General features: G+C 41.0%; 2 protein-coding genes across 6 annotated transcripts in view; one reads left to right on the forward strand and one right to left on the reverse strand.

Moving 5' to 3' along the window:
• Positions 1–1,205: 1,205 nt before the first annotated feature.
• On the reverse strand, positions 1,206–9,656 carry lims1 (LIM and senescent cell antigen-like domains 1). Of its 3 annotated transcripts, none has more exons than XM_077024620.1 (11): positions 9,453–9,656; positions 6,765–6,924; positions 6,308–6,374; positions 5,898–6,018; positions 5,491–5,640; positions 5,236–5,386; positions 4,829–4,921; positions 4,566–4,614; positions 3,915–3,990; positions 3,478–3,611; positions 1,206–3,016 (listed from the first exon to the last, which is right to left on the reverse strand). In XM_077024620.1, coding segments are annotated over exons 1-11 (1,032 nt in total). In that variant the 5' UTR covers positions 9,482–9,656; the 3' UTR covers positions 1,206–3,014. The 3 variants fall into 3 exon arrangements, with proteins under 3 accessions (XP_076880735.1, XP_076880737.1, XP_076880736.1); XM_077024622.1 differs by lacking the exon at positions 9,453–9,656 and adding an exon at positions 8,223–9,408; XM_077024621.1 differs by lacking the exon at positions 3,478–3,611 and having other exon boundaries at positions 9,453–9,653.
• The window catches only part of thsd7bb (thrombospondin, type I, domain containing 7Bb), a 52,166-nt gene continuing 43,837 nt past the window's right edge, over positions 8,424–16,752 (forward strand). The window contains exon 1 of one of the 3 annotated variants that reach the window (XM_077024618.1): positions 8,424–8,569. The gene's annotated coding sequence lies outside the window, so the exon portion shown is untranslated. Of the gene's footprint in view, positions 8,570–13,206; positions 13,494–16,752 lie in introns of those variants that run through there. The other 2 variants (XM_077024619.1, XM_077024617.1) reach the window with 2 other exon arrangements.

Consider the following 16,752-nt stretch of genomic DNA (forward strand, 5'->3'; position numbering starts at 1 on the left):
TCCATTATGCCTCATTACAGTGTTTTAGCTGAGCTACACGCGGCCTGCTGCGCTCACCATCACACCTTTATACCAATAACAAGAAGTCAGAAGCACAACACGCAGCTGTCTCATTAATAGTGTTGTTAGCGACTCTTTCCAACACCGTCTGGCCACATCTGATTTTAACAAATTATATTTTTCACGTTGTGCTACGGTAATGCTGCGAAAAGGCTGTTTGTTGGTTTATGGTGTTATGTGTGTGTGTGGTTTTAGAGTCCCGAACACATGTGGCGGTATTGGTCTCGATATGCCATGTACAAATATAACCTTCTCTAAATAAACACACCCAGCAGTCACAGGAAATGTGGCAAACTCCTTGAGTCGTTCCACCAGAATGATCTGTCCAGAACTTTATGAATATCTTTGTTCCTTCTGTTTTTCCCCTCCATTTCAGATTCCACAGAGGACAGTGTTCTTAAGGGAGAGAATGGGGAATTAACACAGATCTTAATAGAGTGCAAATTAAGCCCCGAGAATACAAATGACTGCTATTGTACTGACTGAAAGACTTAAGAAGGCATCCAGATGTCTCTCTTTTTTGCCTTTTTCCCATTGTACCGTGTTCCTTCGCAGTAATGGAAATTGGAAGTGCTACTTGAGCTTTGGCCCCTGAAGATGAAGACTGAGTAAAAAGGACAAAAGACTGATCATCGGTTCATTCGTAGTGAGGAGACGCTTTGACTATTTCTTTTCCAACTCAGCATCACAAAGTGTAATCTCGCTTTTTTCAATTCTCTAGGCTCAAATAATTGATTGATGCGCCTCTTAACATTTAACGGAGAAATCCCCAAAGAAATCAAAGCCCAGAGGCAAAAACTGACAAAACCGTCAAAAAAGGAAAAGGGAAGAGATAAACGAAGCCTTTGTCTTTACATCTCGTGGAATATCTCCGAAACACCCAACCATGTCTTCAGACATCCGACTCACTACAATGCATTAGCGCCATCAAGTGGTGGAATTCAGAATGTACTACTTCAATCCATTTGTGACTGTCCCTCTTTCACAGAACTTAAGACGTATCCACTTCCTCTACATTTCCACCAGCTTCTTAATGACATTTTCTCCCTTAATGTAATCCGACCTTAGATATGAGAAAGGCACTATATAAACGAATAATTATAATATTATTATTACTAATACAGCACGGAAGCATGACAAACAGAACCGTGTGAGACAGTGCATATTTTAATTCCATATACTTGAACCATCAGTGATGTAAAAATCATATCACACAGCAAATAATACCTCAGTGATTTTAAATTGTGCCAACATGCAAACAAGTTCATAATTTTCCTTAGAGAATTTTTTTTGCACACATTTAATGACTGAAGCTAGCTTTTGGATATTTCTAACAAATACTGTTTGTTGTATTCTATGTGAAATCCAAACTAGGAATGAATTAATGCGGACAGAACAGTCGGGGGCAAAAAATTATCATAAGACTTGATAATTTGACAAAATAGACAAAAAAATAAAATAAAATAAAAATCACCCAACAGCTCAGGGTCCTGTCTGACGTGCTGCGGTTTTGGTCCAAGACCTACCTGACCAGTGGTAGTCTTCTGTAAGCTCTGACCCTTCCTATTCTCCATGGGCAGAGTGAAGGAAGTTCAACAAATACATGAGAAACTCATTCTGCCACAGACTCACGGGACAAGCACATTCGCTTCCGATATCTGACAGCAGACACAAAACTGCCCTCCTGTTTAGCAAACTGGGAGAATGCAACACAGCGAGTGGATGAGAGGAACCACACCTACACGTGTCCTATGCTGAAACACCCCTGCACTAAACAGCAACTCTCCCTTCCTCCCCTCAAATGAAGATGACAATACTCCTCGAATTCACCACATCCTCCAACAGCTACTTGACATTTGGGAGTATACAAACAAGCGCATTTTCAATAATGCAAAAGGAATACATGTTTTACTTTTAAAAGAAACTATTAGAAACAGAATATGCTTTTACACTGGATAAAATAAAACATTAGGTGATAGATGTGACTAAGGTGATAGATGTGATTATTGTCATGCTAGAAGCCATTCAACATTTTGCTCACGCATCTTCAATCAACACACACAAGACACACTAGGCCCTTATCTCAATAAAACTTTCTTAAAACCATCAATAAGGCATAGTGCAGAGTTTGGTTATGAGTGTAATGAAATGGTAGAATTATAGACATTTGATTAAGTACTTGGTATATCCTTAAGCAGTGTGTCCACAGGTCTTCTCTCTAATCGTTAAAGCGTGAATGGTTTCACCCACAGTACATTGGACATCCACTGGATATACCACTTTAATACACATTTAAAAAATAAATTTATCAATGCAAAAACACTTAAGGCTATATAATAGAAGCAGTGTATCCTGCTAGCAGGTTCATTCAAAACACCATGGTGACTAAAGCACATGTAATACGTAACCTGCATATGTAAACTGCATAGAAGACTACAGGTCCCAGATTACCATGAGAACCCTTGAGCAGTAGTTTTTCATTTTGCATACGGTAAATAAAAGTATATTTAAAGGCTTATGGTATTGTATCTATAAATATCTATAGAGAAAAGAAACCCCTTTGCTTTTGATTTAAGACACAGGATAACTGAAGAGGTTCAGGCATCTGAACTCTTTCTTACTTCACATCTGAGGCGTGAACTTGCAAGAAAACAATAAGCAAATCAAGTCATTTCATTCAGTCAGTGGTCCCTGACAGAAGCCTTACAGCAAAAAGCAGAACAGTGTACCACAGAAAGTTGTAATGCAAAGGATTTGTAAGCTAGAATGCCATAGAAAGGCATGGTTTCCATTGAGTGAAGCACCACATGAGCCTCTACTGCTCCCTTTGGGTGTGGAGGTCTACTTGCGGGCCACGGTTTCAGCAAGCTTCTTTAATCTCTTCTTTAGCTCCAGTGGAAACTTCTCATAGCACTTCTTACACACCGGCTTCATATCAAACTCCACAAACTTGTTTCTGGGAAAATAAAACATCAACATGATAGCTTTAACATGTGTTGGCTTATGGCATATTTCTATACTTGTACTACTTTCTCAACCTCAAGACTGTATTATTTGAATTTTGACATTTTCACAAATGTTTTACAGAGTTCAATTATGGGGCAAACAACTTAAAATTTCCATAAAACTCCCAGGAATTACAAAACTCATGACTGCTCCACTTAAAATGACAGAATCAACGTCAACAATGAAAAAAAACACAGAACACAGAAGATATTAAACTGGGAATCAATCGATGATTGTGAGTGAAAACCAGGAATGTAATAGTGCAAAACTCAAGCCACACAAGCGACAAATAACTCGGTAAATAAAGAAAGAGAAGAAAGAAAGAGGAGAAATGAAAGGAAAAGTCCCTAGATGAGGGACTAGAGGAGGATGGTGTGACGGAGAGGGAGGAGGAGGAGGAGGGATACAGACAGACGGCGGCCGCCTTCTTCCTGCGCTCCCGAGCCTCTCGCTCACGCTTAGCCAAGCGTCGCTTCAGCTCCTCGGGCAGGCGCTCGTAGCAGTGCTTGCAGACGGGCTTCAGGTCCACCTCCACAAATTTGTCCCTGCAAGGCCACCGTGGCGGGCCGGCGAGAGACGGGAGCGAGAAGGACGGAGGGCAGAGACAGACGCAGACGCGGGGAAATGTGAGGACAGCGGTTTTAGATGAACGGTAAGAACAGGAGGGGGGGGGGACAGAGAGACAGACAAAGATCAGGAACATACAGACGCTTGGCAAGAGACGAGATTCAGACACACCGGGACGTGTAATCGCACACAAGACATGTAATCGCATCCTTACATGGACACAGGAGTATAGAAAGCAAGTGAGCACTGTGTGTGTGTGTGTGTGTGTGTTAGAGACTCACTTCAGGGTCAGCTTGGTGTTACAGGTGGAACAGGAGAAACAGTTCACACACCAGGCCTTGTTGAGTGCAGACACAACTGTAACAAAATACGTGACTGCATCAGCAATTGCCAACATACACACTGCGTACTGAGTGAATCACAATGTGAGTGAATCACAATGTGACCAAATCGTTAGGCTTTTTAACGTAATATCTCCCACTAGAGTATGTGCAGCAAAAGAACATTAGAAACTTTTCTATGCTTCAAAATTAATGAAGGAATATGATTGATTGTGTACTGCTACAAGGACACCAGTCAACAGCGCATAACCGACAGGGCGAATCCAGCGGATAACGCGGCTGTGACTGGGACATCACCACAGACAGCAACGGGCAAAGCAATTATTTGACTGATACACAGGGTCAGACATCATCCGTGTTGTCCTTGACACTACATTCACTTCGTTAAACATGCCGAGTCTGTGCAAGACATAATAAATGTCAATAAGCAGGCAAACGTCAGGCTGAGTGCTTGTAGCTGAATTTGAGCATGTAGCCTTGAATTTGACTTGGACTTTATACAGAGACGAGAAGAACTCTGTAAGCCAGATGCTCCATGACAGCAGTGTGTATGTTATTAGACAGAGAGTAGCAGAAGTGGTCAGTAATTACCGTCTCCTTCAATCACTCGGTTGCAGTGGTAGCAGACATCACCAAAAAGCTGGAGAAATGGACAAGAGAAAAGCGTTCAATGACTCTGATATATATTTTCAATGACTCATCTATAGATAACATTAATTGTTCACTTTATATATATATATATATATATATATATATATATATATATATATAAAGTGAACAATTAACGTTATGACAGTCGTTAAAATTCATGGCAAAAAATTCAGGCAGTTTGAGTCTGAGCAGGGCTGTGTTACCTGGTTGTAGTGAGTCTCACAGTATGCCAGACCCTTTCTCTCATAATGGCGATGACCCAGGAAGGGCTTTTCACACTTAGCACACACAAAATGCTGCATACGCGCACACGCACACACAGAGAGCAAAGAGGCATGAAAAAAAAAATTAATTATTGCTATTAATTCACATGGAGAGAGACTTCAGGCCTGAATACTCAAAACATTAGAAACAGAAGGTGGTTATATGGTGGAGTTCAGAATATAAATTTCAACATGTGCTAAATATACACACGTAGACATGTACCAGTCCACACAAAAAAGAGGTTCTGATGTTTTTCCTTAACCTCTAGGTGTTAATCCATGTCTGGGGATTTGGTAAAGATTAAACTCTGGCCACCATACACACACCCCTCAAATAGACTCCTTACCTCGACATGCCACTGCTTGCCCATGGCGTTGACCACACGGCCTTCGATGGGCCGTCTGCAGGCCCCGCAGATAGGCACGCCCATCTTATCGTGGCACGGGAGGCAGTAGAGCTCCCCCTTCAGCTCCCGGGCATCAGCGGTCAGCTCCTTCCTGTAAAACACCATTGATGCAGGTCAACAGAGGCTGAGCTGAGACACCCTCGCGGGGCTGCGGGACTGCCCGGCGCACACACACGTGACAAGCGGGACTCTAACCCGCAGTTGCTGCAGTTGAAGTGGTCCGGATGGTACGGGTCGTTCTTGAAGATCAGGGGCTGCTCCTCGATGATGGCGTGGCATTTCTGGCAGATGTACTTCCCCAGGCCACGCGCCTTCTCCCGGTTATGGCACGGACGGCACAGATGCCTGATATAACACACACACACACACACACACACACACACACACACACACACACACACACACACACATCAAACCCTGACATGTTGGTGCATTCTTTCCTGCTAGAACTACATTGAAACTTTGGAGACTTTATCCACGAGGTATAAAAAGGACACAGCGAACCAGCCGCTGCGTGTAACCATTTAAAAGACGACTACAATACACGCGAGTGTCAGCAGAAGCACAGGGCACGTGCCGTCACACCCATCACAAACACCCACCGGCCTGCGTTTTTCACGAAGCCAACGTCAGCCAGCACGGCCTGACAGATGTCACAGCAGAAGCAGTCCGGATGCCAGCTGTTGTTCATGGCTTTGATCACCCGGCCAATGATGAACTCTCCTGTAGAAACGAAACACTTCAGCGACTCCGTCATCTTTACATTTGGACAACGACACCCATCACCCTAGCAGCAACCTTTCCCACTGAATGGGTTGCCAAAGACTGAAAAATCCATCACAAATAGAGTCACTTGGATAATGGATAATTATTAGGACTATATAATAAACACAGTAACCATGGAGACACTTGTGTTGCCAATGGATTATTTCTGTAGAGGCCCATATTAGAATGAATCCAAAGTGTCACCAGTTTATGTGAGAGATGTATGAATGATGTAATACAGTCTTACCGCACTGATGACAGCAGGGAGCAAACAGCATTTGGAAGTCATGCTCACAGTACTTCCTGCCCTCGAACTACAGACAGAGACAACACAGCAGTAATGATTTGAGCGCGGGACTCGCCGGCTGGACAAATCTATTCCTAAATTAGTCTGGCATGCACTTTAGCATACATCATAACAAGGCTACAACTGGGGTGGCTGGGTTCGAAGGTCATTTCTGAAGGGCTGTGCACAAACCATGCGTTCTGATTTAACATGGCACATGTAGGTACCTATTACCAAGCACAATACCAACACATGGATCTTTGGAACGGAGTGATTTAAGAGACGTGATGGCATGACAATCATTGTGAACCGAACCATTTAAGAGGACGTGACGGTATGATGCAACGGTTCATCCTGTGAGCCAAAAGCCCAAGAGTGTGAACTCTGATTTTGACTTTGATTGACAGGCTCAGCGTACCTCGTAGAAGAGTCCCTCTGGAAACTGCTGAAAACACTGAGCACACACAAAGCACTGCTCATGGTACAGCTCCCCGTTGCTATTTACGATCTTCTCCGCCGGGGCAAAGCCGCTCTTACAACGTTCACAGGAGGCATTCGCCAGGGCATTGGCCATGTTGCTGTGGGAGGAACAGAAAACTCTGTAGATCTTTACATCATTATGTGTTTGTTGCGTAACTATTATCTCTGTGTTGCTTGCTGAATTTTCCCTATGTTGTGGTTGAGCTGAAAGAGCTGTAGTAACAATTAAGAGAAATGATCAAAATAGAAACAGAGATGTATGAAAAAGGACAATACTGTTGAAATTATTTCCAGGACATATTGACGTTTCCAAGTGAAACACTTTTTAAAGACCATTACTCAGCTGGTAAAAATCTATAGTCAAAGGGAATTACAGCTCAAGGGAGTTTGTAAAAACACATCAACAAATGGCTCAGAGTTGTGTGTGAGCCACTCTCATTTCAAACAAACTAGAAAGCTTAAACTAAACTTTAGATGCAAACTACATACAACTGATAAATACGCAATATTTCAATATTCAATCTAAAGCAACATGCACATTTTAGGACTGCAGTTACAACAGCTAAAATAAACCAAACCTCCCTGTCTTGACAAACTTCATAACCAGTCCCGATTATGCAAGTCTGTTTACGCAAGTCTGAGCACACAGACATTTGCAATCATATTACTAAGAATTCTGAGGTGAGGCTATGCTACAAATATGCATTAACTGAAGTACTGTTCAAAACATAGGAAGCATTCACTTTCCTGCAAAGAAATGATCGCAGGCACATCTCTGGTCACTGGGTGGGACATGGAAGGCCTGGGCACATAGTTGACTGATTACAATGCAGTGGTGTGGTCTGACTACACTCCTCTCATGTGTGAGTGTCCCCAGTAAGCAGCGGGACATAGACAGTGGGTTTAGCTGCACATCCTTAGCCTAGCCCAATCGAATCTACTTGTATGTTAATTATGATGCACACCTAGAGATCAATTACTCATTACACTACATTCTAAAATCCTGTGTGAACCTCTGGGCTGTTACAATTGTGAAATAAATATTGAGTAATTATCAAACAATTATCAAACTGCCAATTTACAGCCTCATTAAACTACATGTCAAAATCCAAATGATCAAATAATTATCAAACACACCATTTCAATTAATTAACAGAATCTTTATAAGTGCCCAGAGAACTGAGATCTGCCAGTGTATGAAATGTTGAACAAGGCCATCTGGTCTGTGGTATGGCTGAAAGCTTCTCACATCTCTGGTTAAACCTGGCCTGGAACTGTCAAAGCTTCCTCAAACGAGCAAATAACTACTCCAACTATGTCTCTAGTGACTCTGCGATTCCCTTCCCAGATTTCTTTAGTGTAACATCAGAGGTAGGGTAAGAAGTGGACTACCTACTGTTACAGTTTCTGTCTTTTTCCCTTAGCTGTTCCCATAGCATCACAGTAGCAAGATGAGCCTCAGGATAAAGACAGCTGTAACGACATGTTCCCTAATATGGTAATCCACAGCGGAGACGGATTCCTCATATCCCATAGCTGGATAAAACACTCACCACGACTTCCTGAGTGTGTATACGCAGCTGAAAATGCAAATGTGTTCATGAACTGAGAAAAGCATTTTCTGTGGAGGGCAGAGCATATAAAAAAGCCCTTTCTTGTACTTGCACTCTTGACACACAGGAGAGATTTAACACAGTCATGAGAGATGGCACTGCAGTTGGCCTGAAACATCCGGGTGGAAGTGTGAGCAAATTTAACCTTATGTCTGTCTTAGCAAATATGTTTGTGTGTTTGGGTGGTGGTTTGGTCTGGGTGGTCACTTCAAGGGTGGTGGTGGCCTGAATATGTAGATTATATAAACCCTAGAAGTGATGCAATATAAATGCTCTATGACTAATTATGTACAAGTCTAAATGTGAACGCTGATAAAATAAAGAATCCTTGATTTTTTTTTCTTGACTATTCTGCACACTGTGAGCAAATAATTTAAAGAGTTTTGACAAAAAGAAAAAGAAACTCGACCACTATGGAGAATTTATCTAGCAAACTGCTCCGGGATATTAACGTTAGCTACGAAAACCTTCACAAAGCACTGAAAACTATTCCCACAATAACACAACGTTAGCATTTGCTAACGTAAATTTTGGGGCATAAAAGCTATTCCAATGAAAGCGTTATACAATAGCCGATTTCCCATGTTAATCAAATACTTAAATAAACTTCAAACAGCATTTCTTTTAAAATATTTCACGTTATTCCGTACATGACGTAACTTTGCTACAATCCCCGATGTGCACATCTGGCTATGGCATTTTTGTCCTAGGCGGTGTTTAAGTAGCCGTATAACCAGCTAGCATTAGCCTTAAGGAATGCGTCTGAAAAATAGCTACAGCGAGACGACTAAAACGGCACAACTATGATCAGTTTATCTTGACTTGCCAAAAAAAACGAAATGCATGCTTAACCTGCTAGTATTTCGTAATGCGTTGCTTAAGAAATAAAATCTTGGAGGCATGTCAGCTCAAATGAATCTTGCTAGCTCGTTCGCTAACATAGCTAGTAGCTTCCCCAGATACACACAGCGAAGAAGTTCGAAAACAACTCATTTAGCTCGCTAGCTACTTACCTGCCCGTCATGTCTGACACACCCAGCATCCCCTACACGACAGCTCAACCAGAAAATCTATTGAGTCAACAACTTTAAGCTAGCTAGGGAGCTAAACATCAAAGGAAATGAAACAGAACCGTTAGCCACTAGGATGGCGAATCTTTCCCTCTAGCTACTTTTTTTCCTCCCAGCCTTCAGGGCGACACCCTTGCGAGGGAGTGTCAATAAATTGCGCGTTGGTCTTAAACACGGACTTTTACTGCATACCGTCGAACATCCACGTAACCAAAACACATCGCGGTAATTATTTTTCTTTTGACTTGTATAACATGCTGTTTGTTTCAAAATAAACATGAATTAAAACTTGACGTAAGGTTTTGGCGAACATCTTTAACAACCACTGGATGGCAGTGTTAAATATAAAATTAATCACAAGCAAGTGACGAAAGCAAATCTTTTACCATTTTTCTTTGCTCCATAGCAAAACAGGTCTGTAGTGTATGAAAACTTATTTCTCTGCTCGTGATTGTATAGCATATTGATTGTCAATATAAGAAACAAAGGCGCAGACAAGCTAGATAATCTTACTTTGTTCAAGTCTCCTTTTTCTTTTCACATAAGGTCAAATAAAATGCAAAATGCTTCACTCTGATCTAGCAAAAGTTGCATCGAAATTAACAAAACACGATAGGCTACGTGTAAATAAACCATTTACATAATTTACTCTTCAGTTTTGCAGATCAGACTTTAACATTTCTCAAGCTCTTAATAGGTAAGTGAAGGGTTGGTGCATATTTCTGTTCTATTTTAACAGAGAACTAGTGTAATCAGTATAGCTTAGTGCGCAATCAGGCATAATTTAAAAGGTACTGGTTGTGTTTGACCACTGTTCACAAACCCTTTGATTTACACCATATTTCAGTGTTCTTCTCCCCAAAAGTGAGAAGCCTTTCATACAGTTGTGTCTCATCCACATGACTGGCCTAATTAATATTCACAGTCACATAAAATAGGCAACTTCCTTTCAAACCTGGGATTATTAAATAAAACGACAGCATTGTCAAACAAAAGGGTCCACAGAGCAGCAGCAGTCTCTTCAAGGTCATTCCAGCTTTGTGAGAGCTGGGACCACATTATGAGCATCTGACACCATGTCAGTCATTCATTATGTAAAACTACACTGCAGATAAATGAAAACATACATATATAGTACACACAGCTGAAGGAAGCAACCACAGACCACATTATTTATTATTCATTGCTATTAGGTTAAATCAACTTTGTTAATGGTAATCTCTCTTTCTCTCTCTCTCTCCCTCTCTCTCTCTCTCTCTCTTCTCTCTCTCTGTCTCTCAATATATATAGAAAGAGGACGTTTCGGACGTGTGTGTGTGTGTGTGTGTGTGTGTGTGTGTGTGTGTGTGTGTGTGTGTGTGTGTGTGTGTGTTATTCTATGTAGGTTTGGCAAGACTGTTGGAGTGTTTGACACTTTGCAAGGTGTGCTTGTGTGTGTGTGTGTGTGTGTGTGTGTGTGTGTGTGTGTGTGTGCACAAAGTACTGTGTGTACTGGTCCGTAGAAGTGGTGGTCAGCCAACCCATCTACTGTTTGGAGAAGTCTGGCCAGGAGTGGTTTACATGGAAGAATTGCTGGCAAAAAGCCAAACCTCCAAAGGACAAACAACTCAAGCACACTGATAAACACAGGAACTGAGAAACAAAAATGGAAGCATGTGCTCTAGAGTCAAAATCTGGAATATTTTCTGTACCAGAAAGCATTTTATTCACCAAAGGGCTGGAAAGCACTACAATAATGAGTGTTTGCAGGCAACAGTGAAGCATGGTGGAGGGTCTGCCCATGTTTGGGGCTGCATTTCAGCAAATTGAGTTGGGGATTTGGTCAGGATTAATGGCATCCTCAATGCTGAGTAATACAGGCAGACACTTAGCCGTCTTGCAGTACTAATAGGGAGGCATCTGATTGGCTACAAATTTATTCTGCAGTAGAATAATGACCCCAAACATAGAGCCTTCTTCTGCATACAGAAGAGCAAGGAGTCCTGATACTGATGATGCACAGAGCCCTTATCTCAACATCATCAAGTCTGTCTGGGATTACAGGACTTGAGCAAGTCTACATCCACAGAAGATCTGTGGTTATTTCTCCAAGATGTTTGGAACAATCTCCTTGCTGAGTTCTTTCAAAAACTGTCCAGGTTTATCTAGAAGTATTGATGTGCTGTTTTGAAAAAAAAAGAAAAGAACAGCAATCAGTATTTATACCTGCAATGTAAGGAAACAAAAACATTTACATATGTATGTATATGTATATAAACGTGTGTGTGTGCGTGTGTGTGTGTGTGTGTGTGTGTGTGTGTCTATAATATATAGATGTTTTTTTTCCTTACATTTGAGAAGTAAGAATCAAGTGGCCTTTGTATAAAAAGGGGGAAAACAAATACAGATCATCTCTTCCTCTGGTGCTCCTGTTTTTTGCGGCTGAGACAGTTTTTTCTCCTTTAATACTGCCCATGGCTGCAGGAAATCTGGAACCGCATCTATATGACATGGAAGCCCAGAGTACATTAGCATCAATGAAAGACAGTCGAGGCTTTAAACCCATGGGCTACTCAGTAGCTCAATAGAAAGCAAGATGGACCAGAACAACAGAAAGACACATGTCTCTCCAGCTGGCTTTAATAATGTAGCTCTGTGTGTCTCTGAAGAGCATTAATGTGGACTCCATTGCTTGATAATGGCTATTGAAGAGCAAACTGCAGTCTGGGGGCCTTAAATGTGTAGTGGATCTTTATGGCACATGAGGAGTGTTCTTCTCTGAATAGCTGTAGTTTGTTGGTATAATCTGGATTAACGTAAAGAGCATTAAAGCGAATTTTGTTAACAAACCCACGTGTGCACACACAAACATGCATTCTCTGAACCTACGATAGAGATGACAGGAATACATTTCCATCCTGTCTAAAGTCCAACCATTGCTTTAAGCAGGACGTCACAACTTTATTACTTAGCCACTCCACTCATTGCCATGTCAACTGCACAATACTCCAGCATGTCCAATAGCTCCTAAACCATTGACTTTTCTGGTTTGTCTGGCTGTCTGTGTGTGTCAGAGGAAGGTCACTGAAGTGCACAGGCAGGAGACAGCACTCCAATGCAGGACTGCTTTGTGGTGACCTTATTCTCTTTTTCTGTGATTGCTCCCTCTGGTGAGACTTCTCTCACTAGCCCAATAAAGATTGGCTGGGATTCCCAGTGAGCAGATCTGAGATCAGATTCCTCTCATTAATTGCAGTCTTGGCTGCATCAAACTGACCCCAATTCAGCAATTCAGCCAGGGGTTCTTTTTAACAAGAGTCATTTCTGGCACCCCGAACATTCGGCATTGTCCATCACATCTTATAACCTCCAGATCTACTCTAATGGAAATAATACAGTACAATATAATGAGAACAATACAAGACAATGATCTAATGAGAAAACTGAAATGGCCACAATGCATTTAGCTACTCAAAGCCCTAAAAGTGCCCATAGTGTTTGTGTTAAATGGAGCTAAATGGCTTGAAATTATGTTAGGAAGGGAAAGGCAGAAGATTCAGAAGAGAGAGAGAGAGAGAGAGAGAGAGAGAGAGAGAGAAAGAGGGCAAGATAGAAAGAGAGGAGAGGTTAAAAGAGTGCAAACGTGAGATAGAGAGGGAGAGAGAGGGAGCATGGGAGAGAGAGAGAGGAGAGAAGAGAGAAAGGAAGGAGGGAGGATGGGAGAGAAAGCTGAGTGGTGAAGCTCAGTGCTCTCTGTGTCAGCTCACTGGCAGACTGCACACGCCCACACAGACGCTCGCCTCCACCACTCCGCCGTCAGTGAGGGCAGGCAAAGCCTGACCACTTCTCAGATCTTCATCTGTCATCCACAGCTCTACCTCTCCCTCTTTCTCGTCCTGTCTCTCTCTCTCTCTTTCACTCTCCCTCTCTTTCTATTTCTCCATCTCGCTCTCTATGTCTCTCAGTCTTTCTCTTCACCCTTCAAGTGAAAAAACTGCAGAACAGGTAAGAAGCACATTTGCGTGTCTAAATATATATATATATACATGTATGTAACATTTTGAGAGACTTCTTTAAATCACTCTCCTGTGTTTATGCAGATGGTGTGTGTACCTCTGTACATGTGCTCATGGTCAGGTCAGATTGTAGATGTAATGAATACATCAGTCAAGAAGTACAGTAATCCTAAAATCATTACTTCTTGAATTAAAACAAAACACAAACAAGTGTAGTACTGTACCAACACAAAGGAGAGTGACGGTGTTTCAGGGCTGGTTCCATGGGTGTATGGGCGGCAGTGACAGGTTCAACAGGGCTGGACCACGACACCTATCTCGTCGTATTTGGAACATGCTAATGCAGGTGTTTGCAGCGCTGGACAGAGTTAAGGAAATCTGTCTAATGAGAGGCAAATGGTTGCTGTCTGTCTCTCTCTGAGTCTGGATTGTCCAGCAGGGTGGACTAAGGCATGGCTGTACCTGTATCATCAGCACACCGACAGTGTAGGTTTCCCAGACTTTCTCTTGTTCTTCTCAGACAAGTCTCCTGGTCCTTGTGTCTCTCTGCTGTTCTCTCATGGGTGTCTCTCCTTCTTCTATCTCCACTTATCGATTCTTTGTTAATGATGCAGGCTTTTTTTGACAAGTTTAACTGCTTTATATGTTCTGGGAGGAGTGCATGTGTTTTTTATATTTTCAGGCATTAATACAGTAGTGCATATCCTTTCATACAGGTATTAACACAGGAGTGCCAATGTTTTCATATATACAGATATTAATACAGGAGCACATCTGTTCTCATGTAAACAGATAATAATGTTTTATGTGATGAGCTTTGGGTTCTTTGAAATATGTCAATACTGTTTTTGTGCAAGAACCCCCTATGCTGATGCACAAACTCAGAATGTTATATAGTATTTTTATTCTGCGCAGTAACACAGCCTGTGTATTTATAGATTTTTGTGTAGGAGGTAAAGCAATGTTCACTTGATTTTTGGATGGTGAACGGACTGATATTGGTAGCTAACTGTGGCCTCAGCAGGACAAGAGGATTTAAAGTCCATAATTGATGTAGTCATATATTGTATATAATTCATACCAGGATTACAATAGAACATGCAGTGGTCATATAAGAACAGAAGAAATAGGAAATTGGAAAATGAGGATGAAAATGCATGTGCAAGCGTCAGTGTAAAAGTAGGAACACTCTGATTCACACTGATTCACACTGACTCAGGTCAGTGCAAAGAATCAAAAGGCTATAATGTGATACTTTGGACGAATTTAATATTAATCATTCCAAAATTCAAACTATGTAGCCATTATAAGGTCATTAAAATGTTTGGGAGGTTATTAAAATATTCAGGAGGTTATTAAAATATTTGGGGGGTGGGGGGGTAATGGATATGCCATTCAGTGAACTGAATTACAGTGATGTAAATCCTGATCGTTGTGTGTGCATCAATCATTTCTCTTTTACCTATAGTGAGTGGAATAGTTTACTATTAATGTAAACAGAAATGTGGAATGAATACATTTGATTGTATTTTACTTTGAATCACATCAGTGACATTGGAAAAATACTTGGTGCTTATTCAGTCCTTTTTATTTTTTCTTTTCAGTGATATTAAACGTATTTGTTAAACGTATTTTTTATTCTTGCAGCATTCATTTATGCCCTGCTAGATTTAAACAAATATTGCAAATGATAAATCAGCAATGCAAATACAAGAGACTTTGATGTGTTTAGTACTACAGTACTCACTAGCAAACTACAGTCCTCACTTGCATAGACAATCAAGAGTACTCACACTCCAAACAAGGGTTAAGTCTCATGTTAGAAGTAAAAGTGTGCAGAAGTCATTCATCACAGAATGTGTTGTCTTGGCAAAAGCACTCCTGTGGGTTACACATCTTTTATTCTCTACTTCCTACAAGAGGCCCCTGGGAGTGGTGTTTCAGCTACTCCACATCCCCTCTTAACACCAAGTGTCTTCTGGGTAATATTGTTTGGGTCAAAATAATGCTTTTATCTGTTTATTTATTTATTTTGTCTGTAGTTTGAGAGGTGTTCTGTGTGTGTGTGTGTGTGTGTGTGTGTGTGTGTGTGTGTGTGTGTGTGTGTGTGTGTGTGTGTGTGTGTGTGTGTGTAGAAGTTGGTCCAAACATACTTATTGCTATTCACGTATGCCTGTCTAGAGCATATCTTTAAATCTGCTAATTAGCTTCATTACGAAGCTCTGCCTCCAGAGACCAAGTATAAGTCAAAACATATGCATACACACACACACACACACACACACACACACACACACACGCACGCACACACACACACACCTCTCAAAGCATCAAACACTCGAAAAGGATTGCCAGTCCAACATTTAATTACAGAAGATCTACATCTAAGTTTCATAATATAGATCACCAAAGTCTTATGGACCAATAAACCAAAGCATCCTGTAGTCATGGTAGACTGCATACACATCATATTTAACAGAACAGAACAAAAATGATTCTCAGACGTAAAACAATTAATTAATTATGTCAAATGCCACGAAATCTTTCAAAATTCTCCAACATAAACTTATTTTAAACTCACACTCAATTCAAAACATCTACACAGCACTACATACAAGTCCCACCAAATTTTCAAATCTACAATAAATCTTTATAAGCTGCAGTTAAATAGCATATCCATTGCAGTAACCTTCACTGGCAGGCCTAACCCAGGGAGACCAAAGCACATTGTTTACAACCTGCATACTCCTCAGTATTCTTGTTTATCATTTTATTTGACTTTTTTTTCATTCACTCACTACCCAGTTCTTCTCATCAAACCAGCCCAGATCAGATCCTTGCTGTGGGCCTTTCTCCACAGCTTGTTTGTAATTGCCTCATTATGGTGGTTCTTTCACTGCACCTGCCCAAGAAATATCTGCCCAACATTTAGGCAGCTGTACACATATGTGCATATTTGTGCTGTAACACAGTAATCCAAGCAAAGATGAAACCACCTGTCTTTAATTTGACAGGACTTTAAAAGCAACAGCACAGGAACAAGCCCGTTATTAATAATCTTCTTTGCTGGGTTATCCTATAACAACAAAAATATGTCCAGCAATTTCAAGTTATACTTGGAGATAAACAATGGATGTTTATGTTGTTGTTGTTTAGTTAATGTGAAATGTCACTGAAACAAATATCACAATCACACAAGTAGGTTGTTTTTGTTGTTTTTTACAATACAATTAAAATATGGTACAATA

The sequence above is a fragment of the Brachyhypopomus gauderio genome, chromosome 12 (genome assembly GCF_052324685.1).
Source record: "Brachyhypopomus gauderio isolate BG-103 chromosome 12, BGAUD_0.2, whole genome shotgun sequence".
NCBI lineage: Eukaryota > Metazoa > Chordata > Actinopteri > Gymnotiformes > Hypopomidae > Brachyhypopomus > Brachyhypopomus gauderio.